Source organism: Camelus dromedarius, chromosome 7 (genome assembly GCF_036321535.1).
Source record: "Camelus dromedarius isolate mCamDro1 chromosome 7, mCamDro1.pat, whole genome shotgun sequence".
NCBI classification, from domain to species: Eukaryota; Metazoa; Chordata; class Mammalia; order Artiodactyla; family Camelidae; genus Camelus; species Camelus dromedarius.
The window spans coordinates 15542307-15559758 of NC_087442.1; the positions used below are offsets into that span (position 1 = coordinate 15542307).

The window sequence follows — 17452 nt, forward strand, 5'->3', positions numbered from 1 at the left end:
CTCTTTGGTTAAGAATGAATATGCAAGGAGTTGGCCAATGTGTTTGTTTTTCTGAGCTTTTTTGAGTTGTCTGTTTCTGTTTGTTTCACAGAAGTTAGGGCAGGCTTTTCAGGGAATGTTTCCCTGAGAGTATATTACTTATATTGGGGTTCAGTTTGCATTCCTTTTAAGTTTGTGGACATAATTCAGATAATATCGGAACTTACAGACATTTAGTATTAGCATTAGGGTTTAATGTGTTCCTGTTGGTTTTAACTTATTTAGTATCTTTATTAAAATCACATAAAATTACATTTAAAGTATGAAATATTCTATTTAATGTTTAATTTTTGAACTAAAATTAATCGATAGTGCGCACACCCACTTCTCATGAGAATAATATCAGCAGGTCTTACTCTCAGTGAATTTCACCATTTTGTGTTCTCCAGATTCAACATCATTTTATTTGTACTTCACATTCTGGCATCTTGACCCAGCCATATGTTAATTTCTGTATCAAAGCCAGGCATAGGCAACGACTGTTAGTGTTTTTACAGAGCACATAATCAACCCATAAGTACCCATTCCCACTCACCAAGGCAGAGTAGTAACAGTGAGATTGTATGGCTTTCAGGCACTCTAATAATGTTTTTTAAATACCTCTTTATATTTGTTTTGTATGTGTATATGATTTAGTAAGCAGCAGGTTACATAGTGTGACAAAGATGGTATAAATGTATACCAGTTCTTTAAATTAGACTGTTATGCACAAGTCACTCATAGACATTGTAGGCAGTACTTATAAATAAGTAAGGCATTGTCTTTTCTTTAATGGAGTTATCATTGAAATTCATAAATAACAAATACCTAATTGAATAATGGTAAATATATAAGAGACATATAAACAAGAACTGAGGATTAAAAGGAGGGAATTACATATCAAGAGTATTGGGGGGAAAACAGTATCATGTAAAAGTTTTATAGAGAAAATAGATCTTGAAAGGATAGTGGAATTTCAGTGGAATTATTCAGATTAATACAAAAGTGGAAGTGGGGTAACCATACCAAAGAAAGGTGACAACATGAGGTTTCCCAGATGTGGGACAGCACTGGTGTGTTGGGAATGGTGTGTGTTTGAGAGTAAAAAGGCCAGAATGGTAGTTAGTGTTGAAGATGACTTGGGTACCGTGATGAGGATTTTCTGTTAAACAAAAGGGAGCAGTATATGTCAATAAATTTTTAAAAGGGGGTAGCAGTTGAAATTTTTTGAGTGAGGAAGAAGCATGATCAGTGTTACTCTTTAGGAACATTGATTTACATTTGTTGAATTGTTGCAAGTGGGAAAATTGAGTGGAAAGCTGTTCAAATGAGAACTATTGAGGCCTCTAATATTATCAGTTGACATTTATTGAGCGCTAACTTATTCTAGCCACATCACATTATTTCAGTGAAGGCTCACAACAACACTGTAGTAGGTACTTTCCAAATTAGCACCTCCTGGATTTCCAGTTGGCTTATGAGAATTCGATACACCATAATATAGTCATTTCTCCAGGCATATTCTCTTACATACATGTGTGCATACAGCCACACTCTCCAAATCAGTGGACACCTTATTGATACTGTTATTTCTTAATTTAGCATTTTATAATATGCTGTTATATAATCAGCAATCAAAACAAATTTTTATTGAGATTTAAAAGTACCATATTTGAAATTGTGGTAGAAATAAGAGAAGTATAAGATGTAGTCTCTAACCTCTAAAGACCCTTAAGATCTAACAACACAAGACGTAAATACATGAAATAGAAATGATAATAAAAGATGAATTTACAACAAGCTAAGTTACTGAGCATTCTGTTCATTTAGACTCCTCTGCATTTGTGGTACTCAGCTAAATGGCATTCACTTATTTGCATCTAGCTTCCCAGCAAAGGAGCAGATTCTTTCCGTCAGAGTCAGGCCTTCCTATTTTATCCCAAGCAAGTAGCACAGTGACTAACTATGATAGGCTCAGTAAATGTTTGTTGAATTGAATTAATTATAAGTGTATCTTTTTCAAATACTGTGTTTCTTCACCTTTTTAAATCCATGCCTACTTTGTTAGTAAACAACTCAAAGTAATAATAGATTTGAAAGAAAAAAATTTTTGACTTTGAAATGTATGTATATATATATATTTTACATTGTTCATGTTGTATTAAATCTTCTCGCTTGATCCAGCTTGTATGGAAAGTTAAGTGTACCTACCGTAGCAGCTATTTTCAGCATCCAGACTCTTGAACTACTTTGTTTTCATGGCCGAAAGTACAGAAAAACCTATTTCTTCGGTCTAGAATATAAGAGAGAGCGGGGGGAACAATTGTAGATTGACAGGACCACCAGATGCCTTTAACCCATAGAAGTAAAGAGCACAAAAACTAACCATAAAAAGACTTTAGAGGTCATCTTTTCTAGCCACAGATACTTCAGTGAGGAAATTAAGATCTCCCAGGCTTTTTACTTCCCCATCGTGGGCAGTGGCAGAAGTAACTAGAGCTGAGGGCTTGGCCGGTGTTTTTCCACTATTTAATACGTCTCTTTATAAAGTAGAACTTAAGTAGGCAGTGAAAGTTCGAGAGAGGGGTTCTTAACCTCTCAGGGGTCATGGCCCCTTTTGAGAATAATCTGATGAGAAGTTGACCCAGACTCTACCTAGAGAATTCTATACACACACAAAAGAATATATAAACTTTTTGAAAGTCTATTCACAGGTTGCCTAGTGGTCTGTAGATCTCAAGAGGAAAGGTATGCCACCAATATGAGCATACTGTATCCATGGCATCAGAAATAGACAAGACTGAATTAGATTGTCATCAGCTTACAGTCTTTCAAGGAGTTAATCTAAGCATATAAACATGGCCCAAATTGCTGAAGCATCCTTGGGTAAGAGGAGTGGGGAACAATACTTTCATATTTGGGGGTGTGGCTTATATATTAAAACAAATAAAAATATGCATATATACGTGTGTGTGTGTATATATATATATATACACACTCACATTCATGATACATGCATATTTGTACAGATATATTTGAATGAATTTTTAGTTTGGCTCTTTAGGATTCTGCTTTCAGACTCAGGGAAGCATGTATTTTCTATCCTTTGCTATTTGGAGTACTTCAGTGAAAAAGTTTGAGAAATACTGGGTAGAGAGTTAGTGGAGCAGGCAGCTTTATATCTTTGTGAGTGATGAGATGAGATAGGTAGGTAGACAGTTGATAGTTAGCATTTCATACATATTTTGTCAAATTAGTCAATCATTGAAGAGTAAAATTCTTGTGGGTACAGACCCACAATTCTACTTTCTTGTACCCTTAGCATGCCTAGGAACCTGATTTCGCAGTAAATGCTAGTTGATTTATGGATATCCATTGTACCAATAGTCAGATAAGAGAATTTATCAGTATAACTGAGGCTCTTGGCTATATAGAACAGTGGTGCTCAAGAAATAAAATATGACCAGCTTTCTCAAATGCCAGCAATGTCACTATTGAAGAACAGCAGGAATCAACACATCCTAAAGCATTTCATGGTCACTGTGGTAGGGCTGAATAGAATGTATTAATTTAAACAATGCACCAGAAAATATCATGAAATAGTAGTATTTTATATCTGCAGTATTACATATATGTTATGTATAACATATCTGGAATATATTATATTTAGAAAAAATAAAAATAGATTCTAAACAACTTTCTTGGTACAAGAAAAATATGGTTAAAAAATACAATTTTAATGTAATAAAAATCTGTCATATATTTAACGGCCAACAGGCTTCATGTTGTAATGACAGGAAGGAGAGTAAAATGAAACTGGAAAAACTATTCTTACTAAAAAGGGAGAGGTGAAGCTAGACAAGGCTGGATGTGATGACAAGTTAGGTTTGTCAGCCTGCTTTACCTCATCTGTAAAGTAGGAGTATATGCTGTGTGCAGAGTTTTTTTGTCACCTGCCTGGTTATTTACACACATATCTTGGTGAGAATGTTACTGTTGCCTGACTCTGTGACATATGATATTCCTGTGTGATGATTTCTTTAAAAACACAAACTTTATCACTAAGAAAGTCATCCCCCCAAATTCTATAATCAAGGTATTCCTGTGAGGATACTATTATAAGACTATAAGGCTAACCAAATTTATCAGCTGTTTGAATTATATATGATGATAATCTGAATTCATAACCAAGATCTCAAATATTTGTTTTAAACATCTGGTAGAAGCGAACAAGTCAAAAGAGGGAAACGATGAACCAGTAGTCAGAGAGCAGGAGGAAAACTGCAATAATGTGGCACGCCTGAAGCCAAGGAAAGAGAATGTTTAGAAAAGGAAGGAGTGATCTTCTTTGTCACTGTTGGGAGGTCAGTCAAGGTGAGGACTGAGATATTACCTTTGCATTTTGTAATATGGAGGTCTTTGACCTCAGCAAAAATGGTTATGATATAGTGTCAAGGGTGGAAGTCATATTCGAATGGGAAGTGAGAAACTGGATACTGCAAATATAAACACTGCTTTTGGAAGGTTTAGCCATGAAAAGGAAAAGAGAGAATAGTAACTAAAAGGTGGATGTCAGGTAAAGGATAGGTTTTTCTGTTGCTATTTGCTTTTTTAGTGGAAGAGTTGTAAATGGCATAATCTGATGAGAAGGAGCCAGTAGAGCAGGGGAGGTTGAAAACACAGGTAAGAAAATAGATAAACAAAGGAATACCTTTTTTTAAGAAAACAAGAAAGGATGATTTAGGTGAGGGATTGGCTTTATATAGGAAAGGATTTGTCAGTTGCAGGAAGGTGTGCTGGAGAGAAGTTCAAGAGGAAGTTCATGTCTGAAGGCAGTTTTCTGTTTAAGGAAGGACATGAGGTTATCTGCTGAGAATAAAAAGGAAGGAGGAGATAGAGAAGTTCAAGGTTTATAAAAAGTGGAAGAGATTTAAAATAGTCTGTTTGGAAGACGGAAGAGCAAGAAAAGAAAGAAAACATGGTAAGATTGCCGTGTAATGCTAAGGGACTTGTTGAGATTATGCATCTCTCTCCTCTGTCCCCAGAATCTGGGAGGCAAAATTAGTGTTAGATTTTTCTCTTTAGCTGGTAATGTTTCATGACGTTAGAATAAAGATCTAACATCCTCTCTGCTGATGTCACTAGTGCCAAGGGTAGGTAGAAAGGAAATAAAGAGAGTACTATCTTCCTTCCCTGATTCACCATCACTACTGAAGTTACTACTTACCCAGACTGCTGGAAAGCTGGTGAAATTGTCATTCAAACCTCCTCTAACCATAAACATACCACTGATCTCAAATTACTAATGCATTATCAGTGTTTGCTTGAAAAGGAAGGTATTGTGTACGACTTACTTCCAAGTCTGTTGATTGAACAACTTCACCATTTGTTCAGTGTAAAAGCTTCTATTATGTAAATGTTTATGTGTTAGAAACCATAATAGGTGTTAGAGATGCAAAAGTAGGTAATAGTGACATGATACCTGACTTATTCATAGAGGATACAGATAGAGTAGAACTGAGTAGGATACAGATTAAGTAGAAAGTGACACAGGAAAATACAGCATGCTTTGGGCACCCCTATGAAGGTATTACTCAAAGTTATGGTAGGTCAAGATGACTTTCCAGAGGAAGTTTAATTAAAGTTTGATTCTAAAGGATTAGTAGGAGTTAACCGAGCAAAGGACGTAGGAAGGAATGCTGGGAGAATTGAAGCTGGAAAGGTAGTCACTGGGTGGATCACTCCACATCTTGTAAACCATGTCAGGTTGTTTAGACTTCTTCTCTAGGAGCAATGGATGGTCATTGGAGTACTTTTAGAATGGGAATAATGTGATGACATTTCATGTTCAGCAAGATCCCTGTAGCTGCAGAGTAAAGAATGAGGCAGGCAAAATGGGGCTGGAAGTTGAGGAACCAATTAAGAGGTTTTATCAGCAATTCAAACAATTGTTTTGATCTCTAAAGCCCATCCAGCTAGTAGGGGTCATATAGATATGCTCTTATCCCACTTTAAAATTTCTTATTCTATGTAGTTTGTTGAGTTACAGGATATAGAAGTCAAGAGCTTTTTATTCAGCACTAACAGGGAAGGAACTTGACATCAAATAGATTTTGCCCTTTAAGTCTCCCATGAAGGTCATTCCTGTCCGCATTCTACCTCAAATTTTGATTAGTTAGTATCTCATTTTATAAGAATAGAACCACAGAGACTTGATTTTGAAAAACCTATATTACTGAGGTAAAATTGAAATGCAACAAACTACAGATATTTAAAGTGTGCAATTTGGTAAGTTTTGACACGTATATAATTGAGAAACCATCACTACAACCAAGATGATAAACATCCATTACCCTCAAGTGCCGCTTGATAGTCCTTCCCTCCCGTCCAAAAGCAGCCACTGATCTGCTTTCTATCACTATAAATTAAGTTGCATATTTTATAGTTTTATGCCAATACCATGCTTTGGTGATTACTGCAGTTTTAATAGTTCTTGAAATCAGGTAGTGTTAACCCACCAACGTATTCTTTCTTTTCAAAGTTGTTTTGGCTGTTCTAGATAGTTTGTGTTTCCATATGAAGTTTAGGATTAGTTTGTCAATTTCTTTTTTGAAAGCCTGCTGGTGTTTTGACTGGTATTGCAATGAATCTGTGCATCAATTTGTGAAGAACTGAGATCTTTACATTATTGAGTCTTACAACCCATGAATGTGCTGTCTCCATTTATTTATGTAGGTCCTCTCTAATTTAGACAATATTTAGTAGTTTTCAATACATAAGTATTTCACATTTTTGTGAGATTTATCACTAAGTATTTCACATTTTTGTATGCCATTGTAAATAATACTGATTTTGGCTTTGATTTGCAGTTATTCATTACTAGTGCTATATAAAAATGCAGTTGATTTTGTATGTTGATCTTTTGTCCTGCAGCATTGCTAAAATTACTTATTAGTTTTAGTAGTTTTTTGGTAGATTCTATTGGATTTTCTACATACAGTCATGTCATCTGCAAATAAAGACAGTTACAGTTCTTCCTTTTCAAAATGGATAGATTTTGTTTATTAGTTTTCACTAATTCCACTGATTGGAACCATCTAGTACAGTACATTCTTAGAAATGATAAGAAAAGACATCTTGTCTTCCTGATTTTTAGAGGAAAAACATTCAATCTGTCACCAATTAAATATGATGTTAATTGTAGTTTTTTTTGTAGAAGCCCCTTATAATGGCCTTCTTTACCTAGTTTGCTGAGTTTTTAATCAATAAAGGATATTGGATTTTGCCAAGTGCTTTTTGAGATAATTATATGGTTTTTCTTTTTTTAGATTGTTAAGATGGTGAATTATGTTGACTGACTTTTCAAATATTCAACCAACCCTTGTATTCCTGGAATAAATCCAGTTAGTTGTGGTATATTATCCTTTTTATATGTTGTTGGATTCATTTTGCTAAAATTTTGTTTAGAATTTGTCTTTATAAGAAATATTAGCCTGTGGTATCCTTTTCTTATAGCATCTTTGTCTCATTTTAGAATCAGAGTAATGCTGACCTCATAGAATGAGTTCGAGTGCTTCCTATTTTCTGGAAGAGTGTGTAGAATTGGTATTATTTTTTTCTTAAATGTTTGGTAAAATTTACCAGTGTAGGCATCTGGGGCCTGGGAGTTCTTTGTGAGAAGATAAACTGTAAAGTCTGATATTATTAGCAGTTTGTGTCTTTAGCTAGAGTGATCACAGAAAAAAAGAGTAGAGATTTAGCAATTGTATTGATCTTGAAGAATCAGCTTTTGATTTCTATTATTTTTCAGTTTTCCATTTTATTGATTACTGCTTACTTTCAGTTTATTTGTTTTTTTAATAGACCTTTTTTAGAGCATTTTTAGGTTCACAGCAAAATTGAACAGAAGGTATAGAGAGTTCCATATGCCTTTTTCTCCCTTAGTTTCTTAAGGTAGAAGTACAAACGTGGTTAGAGATTTTTCTGCTTTTCCAATACAGGCATTTAGTACTATGAATTTCTCCATAAGTACTGCTTTTGTTAAGGCCTGCAGAAGAAGAGCCTTTCTTTCCTGTCAGTCACACAGAGCCTTTCCAGTACTGTCATTTTTGTCTGCTAAAATAAGAATTGTAAACAGCAGTGTCTGCAGGGATAAAAGAGAAAGTTTAAACTCACAACAGTTCCTTTTTAATATGCATTTTGCATACTTGTACTAAGTAGGAAAGGAAAATACCACATACTTTGACTCAGGAAAATATATTTTTGGCAAAGCTATCTTACTGAGTGCTTACTGCAGTTATTTCTTCACTTTGTTTCACTGGGAAGACCTGACCAGTTAATCCTTTCCAGTTATTAATAATGGGAAGGAAGTAATAATGCAAGGAAAACTGGTTTTATCTGAATTATTTTAAGCAGTATCTCTTTACCTCATAGTCTCACATTTCTACAGTTGTGAATAAAGACTAAGGCAGTATACCAAGTTGCCCTTATTATTTAAAACTGTTTCTGAATATAAAGTATATTAAATTGTATCTTTATATTTAACCATTATACAGAACCCTTCATTAACCCAATCATGGATAACCTTTTAGAACCAACATTAGGAGCCCACAGCAATAATAGTTAACTTTATTAAACATATTAGCCTGTGTCAGGTACTGTGTTAGATACTTTGCATGGATTATCTCATTTTATGATACACTAAAACCCTGTGAGGTGTATTTTCATTCCCATTTTACAGATAAGAAAACGAACGTTTAGAAAGTAACTAGCCTAAGGTCCTACATCTAAGTGGTGGAATTGGAGCCCTAGCACAGTCTCCAGTGATCTTAAGGCTATTATACTTCTCCTTCTATATCCATATACTTTATAGGAGCCCCTGTTTTACTGCAGGTATCATATTGACTTGAATAAATAACCTATTAGCAATTATGGCTTTGAGTCACTCAAGTACTTAGGGAAAGGTTGTTTTATCATCTAGTAATTTAAAGGAGGAAAATGATTATTGATGAAATTTTTGATCTTCAACAGAGACAGTGTATTTGAAATATACATCTGAGCTGGAACTTGGGAACACTGTTGTGACAGACAAGTGCTATCACCTCTTGGAACGCTTTTTTTTTTTTTTTAAAGTACCAGCCCTTGAATAATAAGTAAGATGATAGAGTTGACTCTGATACTTACCAGAGGATGTACAGCCCTGGAGTTAAACTTTTTCCTTAGGGGAAAAAAATACCTCTGTATACTTAGTAATTTCAAATTATTATGACTTCATTGTTTGAAAAATTGATCCATTATCTAATAGTGACCCTTAACATTAAAATGAAAAGACTAACTGGATTTGATTCAGTACTTGAGTATATGTCTTATGTACATAGATAACTTATAATAGTAGTTAATCATGTTTCTATTAATACTAGCTATAATATCTAAAGTGCTTTATGTTGATCACCTAGTTTAATTCTCAAAACAGCTCCATGAGATGTAGTTATTGTTATTTCCATTATGTTTAGTCATTAGTGTATTCGTGTGATTATTTGATTAATATATGCCTCCCACACTAGGTAGTAAGCTCTGTGCAATCACAAGCCATGTCTGGTTTTGCTCATCGCTGTCACCTCTCTTCACAGAGCTGGCCATACACAATAGGGCTTTAGTAAATGTTGAGTGAGTGAATGAAATTAATTCTTTTTTGTTTGGGGGGTAATTACGTTTTGTTTTGTTTAATTTAACTGACATGCTGGAGAGCGAACCCATGACCTCATGCGTGCTAGGCATGGGCTCTACCATTGAGCTCCCCGCTGAAATGAATTCTTAATAGTTAATACTGATTACCTTGTGATGATGATGTCTGCCTCCATCAAAGTAGTGATGCTTTCTTTGAAGTATTATAATACATGTCATATGATCTGTGTAAAATCCAAGTATGTGAGTTCATCAGTCTTCCATGGCCACATCCTGACATCATGCTGATTAAACTCCTTAGAAATAGAACACTGTAATATATTTCATTACATTTAGCATTATTTTGTACTGTTTTCAGCTTGACTAAGCATGATTTGAATGATTATTATACTGTGTGCTAACTATTGTGCAGAATTTAATTTCAAGTTCTTGGTTACTTACTGCACTTCGCAAGAAATGTAATTCTTTCATGAAACTCTTAACAGCTTTAAGAATATAAAACATCAGGTGCTTCGTTTCCCTTCTTCAGTCTACCATCCTTATGAATATTGTTTTCATTTGGCTTCTTTTATAAGGGAGAAGACGTCAACCGGACACTAGAAGGTGGAAGGAAGCCTCTTCATTATGCAGCAGATTGTGGGCAGCTTGAAATCCTGGAATTTCTGCTGCTGAAAGGAGCAGATATTAATGTATGTAAAGAACATTGTCATTTTAGAAAAATAATTCCGTTGTATGCTTTAGGTAATTATTTTCTGTAGATTTGTAAGTTAACTTGCAGAAGCTTCATTTGAAGTAAGAATATAGTCTGAAGTTATACCAAATTCCTCTAACTTAAAAATATATAGTTGGGACTCTTTCTTAAATAAGCAGAACAAATTGATTTTTTTTTTTTAACTGATAAAACTGGGGATTAGGGTGTGTCCCTTTCAGGTTCCAAAACACTTGAGAGTTAGCACTGTCTATAGGTGGCAAATGGCTGTCACCCAGAGGAGCATAGGACTGTGCAGTCATGTAAGAACTGGACTTGTGGACAAAGGTCAGACAGGAGCAATCGTCTCTGGACTCTTGCCTTTTGTAGCTTCTGCATTTCAGAGTCTTTGAAAAATGTTTAAGTAACCGTGACATCAAGTGAGATGAACTTTTCACGTTTCAAGGAACACCATGTCACACGGTCCAATTGTGGCTGTCTTTTACCTCTTTATTGGCTATGTTCCTCCCCTTTTCCCGGACCTCATTTGCATTTCTGCAGTATTGAGGAGTTGAGGCTCAGAGAGGTTAAACAGCTGGCTGCACAGTAAGTGGCAGAGCCCAGATATCAGCTGGGGTCAAAGCCCTGCTCCCTCTATTTCACTCTTAATTCCCAAGGAGAAGCTGCTGTGGGTTGGGCCTCTGGCAGCTCTCTAAGAGGCTAAAAACATGTAGCTGTGAAACAGTTTTGTATTGAAAGGCAAATGGGTAAAGGTGGATTTTTGAAATAGTTACAAACGTTTCCTAATTAGATCTAGAAGGAAGAAATGAAAAATGGATAAGATGATTTACATCTCTGTTATTTTGTAGGCTCCAGATAAACATCATATTACCCCTCTTCTGTCTGCCGTCTATGAAGGTCATGTTTCCTGTGTGAAATTGCTTCTGTCAAAGGTGAGGTCAATTGCTGGATTTTATTGCTTTTTCCATTACTGTGTAACCGTTTAAGCTAAGTATTTGGTTGGTAATTTACTTAAATTTTGTGTGGCATCAGGGACAGAAAATTAGAGGTAATGTCCAGAATTGAAATCTAGAGCAGTGTTGCTCAGAATAGCTGGCCCACAAGCTGCTTGTTACCAGTTCATGGTAGGTAAGGAGCTTGGGCTACAATGTAAGTTAACACAGTCTCCTTCACCAAGAGTATCTTGCTATTTAAAAAAAAAAAATGTTAGCTGAACTAAGCACTGTACTTAGTAATATAGAAAATGTTGCCCTGGGCTAGTACCAGGTTCACATAACGCTCTTTGAATAACCCAGGTTTGAAATTTGTAGATTTCATTTTCAGTAGTATGCACTGAGCAAGATTATTAGAGGCAGATTGCTTGCTACAAGTAAGGGCTCTCGAAGTCATCTGGTTTCTTGATTGAGATTATGATAAATTTGGAGTTTCCTCATGTTTTGTCTTTGCTATTACAAGCTTTTAGATGAAGTTCAAAATCCAGCCTCACGAATTAACCAATCAGTTGTGATCATTCTAGCTGCATTGGATGGGACCTGCAAATGGTGGAAGACAAGAAATTTTCATAAGATAAGCTTGGGATTGATATTGGTGCCTTAAGATTTCATGGCCGTACTCTGGAAAAGTGCTATTCATAACATTTCATTTGGAATTTTAAAAATAAGCCTTGCTAAAAGAGGCAGGAAAAAAATAGAAATTAAATGAGTGAATGTATATAAAGCATTTTTCTACAGTACCTGACACATAATAAGTGCTTATTTAAAATAGTAGCTTTACGACTATGACTAAGAGGATTTCATGCTTCATTAAGATTTGAAGAACATTGGGAAAGAAAGTGACACATTTGTCCCAACTCTTTAAAGTTGTCTTTTTCTGAAAATGGTTAATTCAGGTTTTCTAACATTTTTTTAAAGATATTATTCTGAAAGCAATTAATTTAGGTCCTCAAAAAGTAGGGTTTTATACCCATACCTTCATGGTAAACAAAACACAAATACTGAATGATTCCTTCCTTCGCCTTCTTTCTCCCTCTCTGCCTGACCTTTTCTACCCAGCCAAGGATTTTGTTCTCTGAAAATAAAAACCCCCGCGGGATCCTTTATAGCTTAGGGCGCTAGTCATTTACTAAATGAGATGCCCCTAAGCCAACTCTTTCCTCCTAGTCAGATCTCAAACTATAGATCAGAATGGTATTTCTTTCTCATAGGCCTATCTTTCCTCCTAGGACAAATAAAACAAGATGTAATTATTATTATAGAAGAATGGTTTGGACTCTCTCTAGCATATTTCTTATTCTCCAAACATGATGCTCCAAGTCATTGAGACCTTCTGGTTGTAAGATTCCATTGTTAAAGAATCTTCCACATTAAAATAGTTCCTGAAAAGCTGGCTTGACTTGAATGTACATTAAGCCTTAATATAGTGTCCCAGAAGAGTCTTTATAAATATGTACTATGTTGCTAAACTGTTGGTTGTGAGTTATCTGATTTATAACTAGTTTATTTTTTATTTTACTTGTGCCCTTAATATTGTTTTTTCATTTGTGTCTGAGCCTTAATTTTTGTAGCTAAATAAGTAATACTCAGAGATGGCTATTTTGATGGCAGATCAGTTGTAACCACATAGAGCTGTTGTTTTAGGTGAAAGATTTTTTTACCGTTTTGAAAGCAACATAATAAAAGTTAGTTTTGCTTTCTCAAAATTAATTACTTTTATTTTATTTTTGCATAAGTTTCTTTAATGGATACCCTGTAGTGTTAGCCAAATTTTGGGGGCAGGGAGGGAGGGAATTGTGCTCTTTCAAAAATCTTTAATTGCTAAAATTAAGGCTATTCTAGTGCATTTTTTTTTAAAGTTGTAATCAGTGCTTATATTATGAAATCTGGTTTGTTCTGCCTTTTATCAAAAGTAGAATCCTTTTGGATTATTATGAATTCATTTTAAAAGTACATAGTTTAGAAGTTTTTCAGATTCACTGATATTGCTCACATACAGTTGACCCTTGAACAACAAAGGTTTGTACTAAACCAGTTCACTTACATGCAGATTTTTTTCAATAGTAAATGCTGCAGTTGGTTGAACCACACAATTCACAGTTGGTTGAATCCAGATGTGGAGGAACTGCAGATGTGAAAGGCCAACTATAAGTTATAGATGGATTTTCAACTGCACTGAGGGTCAGCCCCCTTAGCCCCTGCCTGGTTCAAGGGCAAACTGTATTATTCCACTGATGTATCATTAGCATAGGAAAAAAGCCAAAATAATAAATTTTAAAACTCAATATGATCACAACCAATAGCGAAAAACAAATTATAAAAACAAAAGAATTGCTAGAATGTATAAAATCAAACTCTATGTGCTACGCAATATCACTTACTGGACAAGTATTTTTACTTTAATGCAATGGAAAATGAAGTTTATGACACAAGTAGAAATTCAAAACATTTAATTCTATTGTTCATATAGCAAAAGAGGAAGCTAACATATATGGAAAATCTAAATGTGCTAAATAGTTTTTATATAATCTCCAAATACATAAGTATAATCATCTCCATTTTATGGATGAAGTAACCATCTGTCTCAGGGAGGTTAAATAACTACCTGAAGTCAAACAGAATATAATAAAATCAAAATTTGCTCCAAGATACATGACTCAAATGCCCATGTTCTTTCTACTCCTCGAGAGTGCCTTTCAGACTTACTGTCAGGGACAGTTATGAGAAATGATTATGTATGTTCTTGCAGGTAAAAGCTATTTGGCCTGATTTTTAATTAATGCACTCAAATGACAGGAAAGATGTTTTTAAAATGAATGATTCGGGGGAGGGTATAGCTCAGTGGTATTGCTCATGCTTAGCATGCACAGGGTCCTGGGTTCAATCCTTACAAGTTTCCTTCATTAAATAAATAAATGTAACTACCCCCCAAAAAAATGAAATAAAAATAAAATTATGCTCTTAAAAAAATATACCTTTAAAAAATAAATGAAATGAGTGAATCGATATCTGCTTTAGACCATAAGAAGGGGTTCATTAGACAAGACATCATGATGAATCCTTGAGAGACAGAAAGCAGGTGGGGTCATGTTGAAAAAGAAAACATTTGCAAGCGTTAGCAAGAGAGTACTGTTGAAAAAGGTAGGAGCTGATCCAAGGCGGCTTGAAGCCCAGAAGTGGTCAGTACCCTTGAGCAACAAACAAGTGAGTTGGAAGTGCTTTCAGGAAGAAACAAATTAAACCCAAAGGGAAAAACTGAGATGCAAGGAGTGTAAGCAAGAAATTAGTAGGTGAATAAATCTAAACAAATATTGAAATATCAAAACGAACATTTAAAAAAAAAGCTAGAGTTATAGAACTGTTAAATAATAACTTGTAAGATGCAAGGGGAATGAACAAAAGCTCCTGGTACTTTCACCAAATCCAGAGTACATGAGAAGCATTAGTAAAGCTGATGAAAGGAGACAGGGGAAGCAGGTAAAAATGCAGGCTCAGGAAGCTCCGTGGGCTAGTAGCAGTCCTGAGGAGTCAGAAGCCCAAGTGAGAGTATGAAACAGGAGGAGTGGTAGCCGCACAGCAGTCAGTAAAAAAGCCCAGCCTTACAGACTGTCTGATTTTATGAAAGCAGAAACAGACCAGGTAAGCACCTGTCATTTTGAATTGTAATTATCCTCCAGCTGGATAAGGTTCCCTTTTATTGCCCTAAAAATTAAAAATACTACTGAACTGATCTTCCTGGTTAAAATCTCAAATGCCTGAATAATAGCAGTGTTGTGAGAACACATTATTTAGGAGAGAGTGATCTGTCGTGAAGTGGTACTCTTGAACTATAATATTACTAGCTGATGGATGTTCATAAGTCCAAAATTCATTTATTTTTCACAGTTACATATAATTTGACATCTTCATCTAGTTTCTGTGTGGTTAAGGAAACAATTATCTATGAGAAATAATAGTTTGCCTGTGGCATTAATACACTATCATGCTAGACATTTCCTATAATATTAACATTATATATTATTTAATATGTATCAAATTTTCTATAATACTTATTAAAATTCCTTATAATTTATGTAATGCCTTTGATAATAAAGGATTTTAAGAAGTAATGTATCCTTGTTCTCTAATCCTAAGGAAAACCATTTCTAAATAATCCACTAAAAAGTATTATGGGGAAAGAGGGAATACTTGTAATATTTGTATTAACTTTTAAAGATGTTAAGTTTGCTCTCATTTAGAATTTAGACATAAAGTTTCAGTCATTTACTCTAGTGTGTGTTGGTACTCTGTCCTTTATATATTATATACTTCTATTAAAAAATGACCAACCTCCTGTTAGGACAAGAATTCTATTTAACTACTAAATAGAAAAAAGTACCCCAACATGAGAGAATCACAAATCTCTTGAAATGAAAATCTAATGAAAGTTTTAAAAGCTTTATACTTACTGTTTTATTCTTAGATTACAGAAACCAACTGACAACATACTCGTTAGTTTAACCTCATTTGTTATTAGTGATATTTAGTGTGCTAAGCTATATCTGAGAGAGGAAAGTCCAGAAGAAACTTTGCTTTCTTGTTTTTCATTCTGTTTCCCTCTGTGTCAGATTTACCTCCTTAGGACGTCTGCTGTAACCTTACAACAGAAAATGTGTAATCGCTGATAATTGTGCAGCTCTGATGATAGTGACGCACAGCTGTTTCAGACTACTCTGAGTTCATTGTATAGGATAAATGAGTGAGAAACAGAACAAAGGTTTACTCAGCACTCTTCCTTTCATAAAAAGGAAGTCAAAATGACTAATGTCTTATGTACAGTTGCTATAGAGAGTAAAAAGTACTAAAAGTCAATTTGCTAAGAAAATACAGAAAACCATCTTATTGATAACATTGATGGTTTTGCTCAGTGTATTTTCTGTGCTATATTTTTAAAAATCAAGCAGCCAGTTAATGATAAAATTTGAATACCTCCCTTACTGTCAAATTCTCAAGAAGTGTCTACAGTATAGATTTTGCTACTTGAATTGAGAACCAAGTATGTAAAATATAAGGGCTGAGAAGTTAGCCCTTTTCAGCCTAAACAAGTAGGTGTGTTTGCAGACAAAAACCACTGTTTTTTACTTGAATTACTCACTATCCCACTCCCAATGAAATCTAAACAGTTTCACACATTCTCAGGCACATATTTCATGATGATTTGGAACCCCCAAAATTCTATTCCATATAACATTAAGCAAGTTTGGTTTCAAAAAAATACTAGGACAGGTAACCTGCAAACAACTTAGTGATGCCTTTCTATATTGCCTTATATTAAGAAGAAACTATACAACATGAATGGACCTACAGATTATCATACTAAGTGAGGTAAGTCAGAAAGATAAAGACAAATACCATATATCACTTATATGTGGAATCTGACATATGACACAAATGAACTTATTTACAAAACAGAAACAGACAGACATAGAAAACAAATTTATGGTTACCAAAGGGGATAAGGGATGGGGGAGGGATAAATTAAGAATTTGGGATTAGCAGATACTAACTACTATATATAAAATAAATAAACAACAAGTGAGGGAACTACACTCAATGTCCTGTAAGAAACCATAATGGAAAAGAATATGAAAAAGAATGTGTATATGTGTAGCTGAATCAATATGCTGTACACCAGAAACTAACACAATATTTTGTAAACCAACTATACTTCGATTAAAAAAAATTAAGAAGAAACTGCCTTATATAAGGCCTACCAGAGTTGGTATAGCTAGAAATTTTACTCCCTCCCCTAAATAACTGAAGAAACCTGTTGCTGTACTGTTTTGCTGTATCTCACAAATCTCATCCAAAAGTTTGCCCATTGTAAGCTCATTGTTTTTTTACCTATTTAGCTCTTTTAGATTGGAGTGCATCTTTATGTTAAATAGTTTCTGTTAGTGACATATACTGTGTGCTGTGACATCACACACCCCTAGGTTTGAGTCTCAGTTCTGCTTAATAATTCTGTGGCTTTTAGCAAGTTCTTTTACCGTCTCAGCCTAAGATTTCT

At 34.7% G+C, this 17452-nt stretch overlaps 1 protein-coding gene across 1 annotated transcript in view; it reads left to right on the forward strand.

The window, feature by feature from the left end:
- MTPN (myotrophin) overlaps window positions 1-17452 on the forward strand; it is a 54843-nt gene that overhangs the window by 23744 nt on the left and 13647 nt on the right. The window contains exons 2-3 of the mRNA XM_010983162.3: window positions 10278-10391; window positions 11260-11343. Coding sequence (XP_010981464.1) covers window positions 10278-10391; window positions 11260-11343 — 198 coding nt within the window. The remainder of the gene's footprint in view (window positions 1-10277; window positions 10392-11259; window positions 11344-17452) is intronic.